This window comes from Arachis duranensis, chromosome 3 (assembly GCF_000817695.3).
Source record: "Arachis duranensis cultivar V14167 chromosome 3, aradu.V14167.gnm2.J7QH, whole genome shotgun sequence".
NCBI classification, from domain to species: Eukaryota; Viridiplantae; Streptophyta; class Magnoliopsida; order Fabales; family Fabaceae; genus Arachis; species Arachis duranensis.
The window spans coordinates 6,005,989-6,017,557 of record NC_029774.3 but is presented as its reverse complement, the minus strand read 5'-3'; the positions used below and the strand labels follow the sequence as shown (position 1 = coordinate 6,017,557).

At 37.3% G+C, this 11,569-nt stretch overlaps 2 protein-coding genes across 2 annotated transcripts in view; one reads left to right on the top strand and one right to left on the bottom strand.

The window, feature by feature from the left end:
- The window catches only part of LOC107476535 (eukaryotic translation initiation factor 4B3), a gene marked incomplete in the record, with an annotated part of 2,135 nt that extends 178 nt beyond the window's left edge, over positions 1–1,957 (top strand). Inside the window, 2 exon segments of the mRNA XM_016096360.3 lie at positions 1–1,087; positions 1,637–1,957. Of these exon segments, the coding sequence (XP_015951846.1) occupies positions 1–1,087; positions 1,637–1,682 (1,133 nt within the window).
- Positions 1,958–9,396: 7,439 nt separating this feature from the next.
- On the bottom strand, positions 9,397–10,287 carry LOC107477004 (uncharacterized mitochondrial protein AtMg00810-like). The gene is made up of 2 exons (XM_016096972.1): positions 9,595–10,287; positions 9,397–9,510 (listed from the first exon to the last, which is right to left on the bottom strand). The coding sequence occupies exons 1-2, from the start codon at positions 10,285–10,287 to the stop codon at positions 9,397–9,399; spliced, it is 807 nt and encodes a 268-aa protein (XP_015952458.1).
- Positions 10,288–11,569: the final 1,282 nt, after the last annotated feature.

Sequence of the window (11,569 nt, the reverse complement as noted above, 5' to 3'; positions counted from 1 at the left end):
CTAGCAACAATAACGAAACTGCCCTCACCGGAAAACCACTAGCCGACTTCCCATCTTTGGCCGCGGCGGCCGCCGCAAAACCCAAGAAGAAGAAAGGCCAGACCTTTTCCCTTGCTGAGTTCACTGCCGCCAAAACCGACTACCAAGATCCCATCGTGCTCCCCACCGGTCCGCGCCAGCGCACCGCCGAGGAGCTCGACCGCGACCGCAACCGTCTTGGCGGAGGCTTCAGGAACTACGGCGGTGACCGCGCCAACAGAAGCTCCGGTGGTGGTGATGATTCCTCCAATTCGAGGTGGGGTTCCTCTAGGGTTTCTGACGAGCCGAGGCGGAACGGTGGGTTTAGGGATTCGAATCGCGAATTGGCTCCTTCCCGCGCCGACGAGATTGATAATTGGGCCGCCGCGAAGAAATCAACGGTCGGTAACGGTTTCGAGAGGAGGGAAAGGGATAGAGATAGGGAAAGGAGCGGTTTTTTCGATTCCCAATCGCGTGCTGATGAATCCGATAGTTGGGTTACGAACAAGAGTTCTGTGCCGTCAGAGAGTCGGAGATTCGGTTCCAACGGCGGTTCTGGTGGTCTTGGGTTTGAAAGAGAGAGGAAGGTAGGGTTTGGGTCTAGCGGCGGCGCAGATTCTGATAATTGGAACAAGAAAAAGGTTGAATTTAACGGTGGAAGTGAGAGGAGTGAGGGTGGTGGTGGGAGACCTAGGCTTGTTCTGCAACCTCGTACATCGCCTGTGAACAATGAGAGCCAGGAGGGTGCTGGTAATGGTAATGGTAATGTGGTGAAACCAAAGGGTCCGAGCCCATTCGGCGAGGCGAGACCGAGGGAGGAGGTGCTGGCGGAGAAGGGGCAGGATTGGAAGAAGATTGATGAGCAGCTTGAGAGCATGAAGATTAAGGAGGCTGCTGAGAAAAAAGAGAGTTTTGGAAAGAGGGGTTTTGGTTCTGCCAATGGACGTGGTTCTAGTTTGTCTGAAGCCAGGGCTGAGCGGAGTTGGAGGAAGCCGGAATCCGAGACCGAGAGGAAGGCAGAATCTGAGACCGAGAGCAAGCCGGAATCTGATGATGGTCGTCCGAAAAGGTAAGTCATTGATAGAGTAAGGTATCAACCAAGTAGTTGTACCTTGGTCAAGGCTTTAATAGTTGTTTGATGATGTGATTTTGGAAATTGGCATACTTGTTAGTACATCTGATAGTGCAGTTAGGTACTTTAGTTTTAGGCTTATCTTGATTTTGATGATGTTGATTGAATAGAACACAGCCTCTGGGGAAAAGAAAAGTGGAGAAGGTTGGTAACAGTTAATGAGTTGCTTCTTGTCTGCTAAACCAATTCAGTTGTGTGATATGTTGCTTCTTTATCATCTAATACCATTGAGGGAAGAAGGTGCTTATGATAACTTGAAAGTCTTTCTTTACTCCTCCTGCATTGTTTCTGCTACATTTGCATCATGCCACTCATAGTTTTGCATTATCTTTAAATTTGATTATTACCACATGGCACATAGTGGTGCTGTCTCTCATGGAGGACAACTCTGCTTGGTTGAGACATCTGAGGAAGATCTTTGGAGTTTCCGTTTTCTCCATATATACCATTTTGACATTGTTGACATGTTTTCTTGTGTTAATGCAGTGCTGATTCTGAGAAAATGGAGGATGAACATGTTGAAGAAAACTGAGGAGCTGTCAATTTTGTCCCTGCTGAGTGATAACAGTGTTGGAAAGGAAAAAGGAACATTGGATATCAAATTTTTTTGTTTACCATTGAAAGTTTTGTTCTGAACTTGTGTTTATTATGAGACACTGTACTGAAACTGTTGAAAAAGATAATTTTAATAGGTTTGCTTTAGGTAGTCTTTACTCTCTAGTATTTAATTTATGTCTATGTTGGTAACCAAATTTGTCACTGTTACTCTGGTTGTCTCACTATTTTATAATATGTACAAGTTTTCTATTGGTGGTGAAGTGCCGTTTCTTGTATTCATGTTTGTCTTCCACATCCTCCTCTTCCCTTGACTGCTGTTCGTGTTCACCTGCCTTAGGACTTAAAAGTGAAAAGGGATGTTCTTCTGATAAAATGAATTTTTGATTTGCAAATTATATTCTAAACAACACGAAGAGCTTCCTTTTTTATAAGATTAGTTTAAGAGTGAATTGATTTATAGTTTCAAATTACGGTTTCGCTCAAACTATGGTTTTGAGAATAGAAATTATGTCAAAATGCAATTTCATATAGTTTTGTTAAAAGAAGAATATAGAGTAACTGATGTAAACACATATTTCATTCCATACACATGTATAAAGAAGAAAATATGAATTTGTGTATTATTCTTTCATCTTCTATCATATGCTTGCCCAGGGCCATTTTTGGGGCGGCCAATGAATAAACATGAGAAACAGAAACAGTAAATAGTTATTTTGGCATTCGAAAATTTCTGTTTTTGTTAAAATGGACTCTTAACATTTATTTTTGACAAAATAAATCCCAAAATATATGCACAGACAAAATGGCCTCAACGTTAACTCCACTCTGGATGTTAACGGAGATGTCTAGGTGACACATTAAGTGTTTACCTGAAGAGTTAGAGTGATATACGTGGGGTTGATTTACACTTTAACCTGAAATTGAGTAGTTGGTGGAGCAAAAGTGGAAAAGAAATCTTCATTGAACGACGTTTCTATCTGCGAGAACAACTATGAGGACTGCACCAAAAGAAGGGAAAAATTATTTGATGGAACCTGTTTTTGCTGTTAGGAGGTAGTGATGCTAAAATTGAATACTCGGGCCAATTTTGGGGGATGGTTTTTTTGTTGTCTTTCTTGGTAGGTATGTTGTTTTGAATGATACCCATTGAAATAGAGTTTGTGATTCTTCTTATTTGTTGAATCTTTCTCTTTTTTTCTTTCTATTTTGATAGAAATTGAACATAGGATGTGAGTATTTTGTTTGGATTGATGAATTAGAGGGAGAGATTAAGAAAATTAAACTGAATGTTGGAAGGAGCGAAGGAATGGAAAGCTTGGACAATGAAAAAATTCTAAGACACATAGCTATAAAGTCATCTGTGATTGAAGAGCACGTAAGGAGGATAGAGACTTTGTTATTGTTGCTTGTAATTGGGGTAGCTTTGGTTATATTTATGAACATGTTCTCATTATTTAGGTAGTGATAATATTATTGTTGATGTATGATGGTTTGGATATGCTAAATGCTGAAATTATATCCAAAAGGAATATGTATTTCGGCACTGCCCTCTGGAGAAAAGGAAAAGTGGAAAGGGTTGATAACAGTTAATTGATTGCTTCTTGTCTGCTAAACCAATTGACTTGTGTGATATGTTACTTATTTAGTTCTTTATCATCTAATACCATTGAGGAAAGAAGGTGCTTATGATAATTTGAAAGTATCTCTTTACTCCTCCTGCATTGTTTCTGCTACATTGTAGTTTGCATCATTGTATTGACGTTCATAAGTTTGCTGTCTACATAGAGGTGCTGTCTCTCATTGAGGAGAACTCTGCTTGGTTGATCCATCTGAGGAAGATCTTTGCTCTATTTTGGAGTTTCCATTTGCGCTTTATATACCCAATTTTGACATTGTTGACATGTTTTCTTGTGTTACGCGGTGCTGATGCTGAGAAAGTGGAGGATGAACAGGTTGAAGAAAACTGAGAAGCTATCAATTTTGTCCCTGCTGAGTTATAACAGAATTGGAAAGGAAAAGGAACATTGGATATCAAACTTTTTTGTTTATCATTGAAAGTTTTGTTCTGAACTTGTGTTTATGGTGAGACAATGTACTGAAACTGTTGAAAAAAATAATTTTGATAGGTTTGCTTTAGGTAGTTTTTAGTATTTAATTTTAGAGAAAAATTCTGCAACCAAACAAAATAGTTAATCAAGTCTAACTAAGTTGTTAACTTGACTTCTTCTTCTGTACATCCTACAGTTTTCTCTTTCGTTATAGTCGTCACTGTAACCACCATCACCTTCTTCTTATTTTTTTCATTTAAATTTCTTCTCCTCCTCCATCTTCATTGTCATCATCATTATCATCATCTTTTTCTTGTAAGTAATAACATTCATTCTCTTTATAGATTTTGCAATTATTTTGCTTACTTTTGCAACATTATTTGCATATTTTTTCATTTATTTTCTTTTCTACCAAAATTTGTGAATCTGCAATTCAAGTCTTCATGAAATAAAAAATTCTTAATTCTATCACATTATTTAGTTGGAAATTTCGGTGTTAGAATAAAGATATTTTAGTATTATTCTTTAGAAATTTATGTGCTTTATATATCAGATATGTCGTTTTCTTCTTATGCGTAAATGTCACTATTCATTCACTTTCAAATTTTTACACTTGTTCTACTTAATTTCGCTATGTTATATAATAAATTTTGATGTTATTTTTGTTTATAGCAAGAATTTAATACAATAAGTGTGAACCTATATTTATTTAATTAAATAAAATTACAATACAATATAGATATATTCATTTAAGTTTAATATGAGAAGTAATGCTTCTAAAAGAAAAATAAAGAACAACAGAAGAAAAAAGAAAGACGAAAAAATAATAAAAAGCAAAAAAATGCAGCATTAAAAAAAGATATTTTTATATTTTTGTAACAAAATTTCTATGTCAAAATTAAGTAATTTCTATGTTATTATTAAAAAATTTTGGTACTATTTTTTTAATAATCTCCTTTTACTCCTATTTCATTTTCTCATAATTTTTTTGCTGAATAAAACAAAAAAAAAAGAAAAAATAAAACAAAGAAAAAATAATGCGCGAAAAAAAGAAAAAACACAAAAAAAGAGAAAAAATGTGTGATTCCATGCGACGATTGTGGAAGTAAATTTTGTTGGATTTAGATTAATTTGAATTATCAAAAAGACTTAAATGTATAGTGAATGTTAATCATCTGTCTCAAGACCTAAAAGTGAAGAGTTGTCTTCTCATAAAATGTGTAATATTTTTATTTTTAATACCTCATGATCGTATTAAAGAGTGAATTGATTTACAATTGCAAATTACAGTTCTAATTAAATTATGGATGAGAATATAAATTATGTCAAAAATGTAATTTCATATAATTTTGTTAAAAGAAGAATGATTTGGTAACTGATTTAAACACACATTTCATCTGATACACTGATACACATAATAAAGGAACAAGTTGTGTATTATCCTTTAGTTTGTTTACACAATTTGTCTTTCTACAATGAGCTGAAGTGTGAGTTATTATATTATTCCTCTTTTGTATTTCTCATAAAATTTCAGACTTGTAATTTAGAAAATGTGGATTTTTTCTTACAAGTAATAATTATTAATAGATTTATAATTACAAATGGTTGAAGTAATATAGTTACATTCTAATGTTTTTGACGGTTTAGTGTAAAATTTAGGTTTAATTATTCTGTTGGTCGTTTCGTAAAATTTTTAATTGGGTCTTTACATTTTTTTTCTTTGAATTGGGTATTTGCATCAATTTTTTTTTTCAATTAGGTCCCTTTTAGTAGTAATTGGCTTAATTGTATAGAAACCTGATGGTTCTGGTTGAACTTGAGAAGGGGGGTTGAATCAAGTTGGTTTAAAATTTAGAGTTATAAATTCTGTTGCAGTGGAAGCTTGAGTTGCAGGAGATTATTTGAAATAGTCTCATATTCAGAACAGTAAAGAGTAGGGAAGAGAAGATGAAGACCAGCATATATCTTGGTTCGGATTCTTTCGTGCAATGAATCCTACATCCAGTCTCCACCACAAATCATGGTGGAATTTTCACTAATCATTCACAGATTACATACACCAATACTATTGAATTTCACCCAAATTCAACTAGTATCTACCCCCTAAGCTTTCACCACCAAAAGCTTAGCTTCCCATAGTGCTGACCCAACTAGGAAGGGGAATCAACCAGATTCAATTTCCCAAGTGCTAACCCAACTTGAAAGGGGAACTAATCCTAGTTCATAAACCCAAAATACATCAGAAATCAGTGGCTATTTTGCATCACTCTTGCCTTTTCTCTCTTGGCTTTTGATCCTCACACAATTGCCTTTTTTCAAAACAGAAAATAACGCAAGACAGCCATAACACAAAATAAGAATTAAGCTTGAGTAGAAGAAAGAGATTCCAGCTCTATGTTAGAGAAGGTGCTCTGAATATGTGTGTGCTCTCTTTCTTGCCTTCAGTAGATGAAATGAAGCTCCTATTATATCTTCAGCTAGGCTTCATTGTAGCTTCTTCCTCTTTTCTTTTCCTTGCTGCCCGTTGGAGTGGTCCTTGATGGCATGCAGTCCTTTCTTCATCCTGCTCCACTTCCCCTGCTGTCCGAGGAGCTTCCACCACTACCTCTGCTGTCCTTGGTGTTTCTTTCTTCCTTGGCATGTTCCTCTTTTCCATACTGCTCCATTTCCTTGCTGCTACTCTATGCAAGTTTGTGTTTTGCATAACCACGAACCACAGCAGTGCTTTGGTGATGTCCTTGGGTTAGTGTGTGTGCCCTTGTGTCTTTGCTTATTTTTACAAAGCTACACTTGTCCTTGCATGAATACAGCTGTCCTCATATTGCTTTTATCAAATATATGCATAATCATTTAATGTTGCTGAATGGTACTATGAGGAAATTGTTGGACTTGGTTACTGCACTAAGGAACAATGTGAGCTGCTTTTCTATTTGCTGTGATGGGCTGATGTATCAAATGCTTGTATACTTGGGCCTGCCACAATAAAGCACACATTAAACAATATTGGGCTTTTAACCCAAAATAATGTTTGTCATCATAATATAACCCAAAATCAAACTAGGCTCAACAATCTCCCCCTTGATGACAAACATGATAAACTAGGAAAATTAAAGACTTAATTTGAAAGAGTTAAGAACACTTCCCTTTGATGGCATTCGGTTTGTGAGTGGCTCCCCCTCAATACCAGAATTATTCCCCCTTGATCATGGCTTCTATCTTTACCTGAACAAATCTTAACAAACAGCCAGGACCAAAATTTCCAAGCAGTATATCACAGTAATAGTGACATAGAGCAATTAACACTAGGCATAATACACAGGAATTAACAAGTTACTTAGCAGCATAAAGTATCATTGTTCTTAACTATCACTATTAATCCCCTAAGCCAAACTAACATTCCCTTTCTTTTCTCCCCCTTTTGTCATCAAGGGAGGGAAGGAAAAACCTGCACAAAATTTGTTAGTGGCTGGTGCAAAGAGTTCAAGTAGCAGAGTAATTTAAGTCTGTTACAGTCATCCAAAAAAAATAAACAAGTTCAAAACAAAACAAAAGCAAGTCATAATCGCAGATGAGATAACAAGAAGCTAGGCATCAGAGTTGGATTTATCAGAGGTTCCATCGTCCTCCCCCTCATTGTCGGAAGTTGTGAGGCCAACCTCGATGTCCTCCACAAAATCTCTCAGAATCCGAATCCTTCCCTTAGTCTTTTTTAGAGCATTTTCCTCCAAAACTTGATTCCTTTTGCACTCAGCACCATGGTGGAGAAGAAGATCTGTCAGATTGAAAAATTCTTCAAGCACATTTTTCAGAATGCGTGTCATGGTCTTGACTGTAGTGGATGTGGAAGGGGGAATCAGAGGATCCTCATCAACAGAAGGAACATCAGTACTGTCATCAGTTTGGCGACGCCTAGGAGCTGTTTTCTTTACTGCACCACCTCCTTTGATATATAAGTTACAATCTTTAGCAATTTCAGCCCCAAAATCAACATTGTAATATTGAAAATTTTTTGTAAGAAGCATACCATAGGGTAAAGCATTTTTGGTACTGATACACGCATGCATGTGTCTCATAAGCAAGTAAGCAAAAGAAATAGGAGATTTTGAAAGCAATGCATACAAAACCAGTGTGTCACAAAATGAGACGCGTTGAAAAGAACCGCTCTGAGGCAAGATGACATGGTTAACAATCCTGTGCAGCTGGGCACGGACTGGACCAAGAGACTTATGAGTAGGAGTGTTACCTTCTAAGAGAGGGATATTGATGCAGACAGTGCTTAGGGCATCAAAATATGAGACATTGAGCGTATCGTCCCACTTACCAGAGGTGTAGACATCAGGGCCTTGGTCTTGGTAATTTAGGGCTTTGCCTAGGTGATATTTGTCAAGAATGATCACTTTGCCTTTAACAAAAGAGGCGATTCTCCCTTCTTTGTAGGACATGTTGCTATAGAACTGTTTTACCAAATCAGGGTAAACTTTCTCTTTGATGGACAGTATGGATGTCCAACCTTGATAAGCAAACAATGGGGTAAAGTTCAGGCCTTTCCTACGGAGTTTGTCAAGATTGACAAGTTTCGGGGGACAGAGTTTACGCTCGTAAACATCTTTGCAGAAAAACAAATAGTTCATGAGAGATTGGAAACAGAGACGATCAAAAGACTCATGGGGAAAATCAGCATAGAAAGATTTGTAGGCAATGGGGTTTGACAGCTTAGGTTCAGACACAGAACAAAGAGGGAGGTCAATGACTGTACCGCGAGTATGGCGACTCTGAGTGTGGGTTGTCTCTTCGTCTTCTTGAAGAGGCCTCTTTCCTCTGGAAGAGCTGGGTTTGGATGAGTTCGGTGGAGAGTTGGTTGGAGGAGGAGGTGGAGAAGGACGAGGAGCAACGCTAGGTCGGTGAGCGGTGGTCTTAGTGGGGGCCATGTCAGGAGAAGGGTTTGGTGGTGGAGATGGTGAGAAATGAGTGGGGGAATGAGAGGGAGATGAGTGTGTGTGATCAGAACGGTGGGTGCCACTGTGGGAGCCTTTGTGAGCAGCTTTCTTCTTTCGTGCCATTTTATAGAGCACAGATTAATGAAGATGAAGGAAGTGAAGATGGTAGTGTGAAGGGATGCATGTAGTGGGGAGTAATTATAGGCTTGAGAAGTGTAAAGGTTGCACCTTGAAAATATAAAAATCCAATCTTGGGAAAACGTTTTGAAAATTAAAGCTGTACTTTCGTACGTTTCAGATAAAAACAAACAAAATAAATTTTAAAATAAATGAAAAAGGCAACCTTGTGGAAAGGACCAAACTATATAAACATTTAAAAGGAGGCCCAACTGAACCAAAGAGTAATTAAAAAAATGAAGGTAGTTCAGTGCTAAAAATGAAGCCCAAATCATTTCGAAAGCCCACTTTTCATAAAAGCTTAAACAAAACTTGTTTCAAAAAAAATGAAGAAACCCCAAAGTATTCACTAAAGAAAAAGCCCATAGTTTTGAAAACTGTTTTAGCACATGGTGTCCATCTTTCATCATGGTCAGATTAGAATCTATTAGCTCCATAATAACTTAGTGAAGTTTACTCATCATCTGCCAAATAATCTCAACGTGATTTATGAGACAAAACACAAAAGATCTCATTATCAGAAAAATTAAGAAAACAGAGATGAAGCAAGAATGCCCAATTCAGTTTGCAGCTTACAGAACCCCTCTTCTATCAATAGTTTGGTGAAAATATCTGCTAGCTGACCTTCAGAATTAACAAACTGAATATCCAAATTTTCATTTTGCACATGTTCTCTAATAGAATGAAAACAAACTTCAATGTGCTTTGTTCTTGAGTGCAAGACAGGATTTTTGGAAATGTTAATAGCACTCATGTTGTCACAAAATAATGGAACATTAGAGACATTCAGTTTATAATCAGCTAGTTGAGTTTTCAGCCATAATAATTGAGAGCAACAAGAAGAGGCTGCAATATACTCAGCTTCGGCTGTTGAAAGTGCCACAGTAGCTTGCTTCTTGCTAGACCAAACAATGAGGGATTTCCCAAGAAAGCAGCACATGCCATTTGTGCTTCTTCTATCAATCCTATCCCCAACAAAATCTGCATCACAGAAACCCACTAATTGAAAAGAATCAGTCTTAGGAAACCATAAACCATAGTTAGTGGTACCAAGCACATATCGAATGATTCTTTTGACAGCTGAGAGATAAGATTCCTTAGGCTTTGATTGAAACCGTGAGCAAACTCCAACACTTTGGATAATATCAGGCCTTGAGGAGGTTAGATACATCAAGGATCCAATCATCCCTCTATAGCGTGTCTCATCAACATCTCTACCATGTTCATCTTTATCGAGCTTGATGTTAGGATGCATGGGGGTTCCCATAGGCTTAGCACAGTCCAGCCCAAACTTCTTGACAAGTTCCTTTGCATATTTTTCTTGATGGATGAATATGCCTTCTGCAGTTTGCTTGATTTGCAAGCCTAGGAAGAAATTGAGTTCTCCCATCATGCTCATATCAAATTCATTGGTCATAAGCTTAGCAAAATCTGCACACAAATCCTCATTAGCTATGCAAGGAGCAATCTGATGGCTTCCATTCTAGCTACAGGTGCAAAGGATTCATCGAAATCAATCCCTTCCTCTTGATCATATCCTTGAGCGACCAATCTTGCTTTGTTTCGGACTATGGAGCCATCTTCACCCAGCTTGTTTCTGAAAATCCATTTAGTGCCGGTGACTTTCTTTCCATGTGGATTAGGCACCAATGACCAGACCTGATTCTTCTCAAATTGCAACAATTCCTCCTTCATGGCCAACACCCAAGATGGATCAGCAAGAGCTTCTTGGATGTTTTGAGGTTCAATCTTTGATAAAAGAGCAATGTTGTTGGATTCAGCTCTTTTCAAAGATGACCTTGTTGAAATACTTTTGGAGGGATCACCAATTATGAATTTCTCAGGATAATTTTTCAGAAACCTCCATTCTCTTGGTCTTCTTGATTGGTTTGAGGATTCAGGTTCCTCTTGATCAACAATGACCTCTGCATCAATATTTTCTGCAACAACAGGAGATAATTCCAAATTGTCTCCTGCAGAATTGGAATTTGCGTTGCTAGCAGGAGCAGCTTCATGAGAATCAGAATTATGTTGTACTGGCTCATCGTTCTTGGGGAATTCAGCTTCAAAACCTGGACTATCATCTATGCAAATACTAGGAACAATGTTAGACTCACAAAATGTGACATGCATGGATTCCTCAACAGTTTTGGAGTTCTTGTTATAAACTCTATAGGCCTTGCTATTTGTGGAATATCCTAGAAAAATGCCTTCATGTGTTTTAGGATCAAATTTTCCTAAATTTTCTTTGATATTCAGAATGAAGCACTTGCATCCAAACACATGAAAATAGCTGAGATTGGGAGGATGCCCTTTCCAAAGTTCATATGGTGTTTTCTTTAAAAACTTTCTAATGATAGTTCTATTTAAAACATAGCAAGTTGTATTCACAGCTTCAGTCCACAAGAACTTAGGAATTTCATATTCACATAACATAGCTCTAGCCATTTCTTGTAAACTTCTATTTCTTCTTTCCACAACACCATTTTGTTGAGGTGTTCTTGGACAAGAGAAGTTATGTGATATGCCTTGGTCATCACAAAAAGATTAAAAAAATTAATTTTCAAATTCTTTACTATGATCACTTCTAATTGAAACAATTTTTAAGCCCTTTTCATTTTGAACCTTTTTGCTGAATTTCTCAAAAACTGAAAAGGCTTCATGTTTATGAGCAAGAAAGAACACCCAGCCAAATCTAG

Excerpts from the sequence above, each read along its gene's own strand:
- LOC107477004 (XM_016096972.1), bottom strand. The coding sequence starts at position 10,287 with ATGACCAATGAATTTGATATGAGCATGATGGGAGAACTCAATTTCTTC. Across the intron at positions 9,511-9,594 it reads TTAACATTTCCAAAAATCCT|TTTGTTAATTCTGAAGGTCA; the intron begins GTCTTGCACTCA and ends TTGGATATTCAG.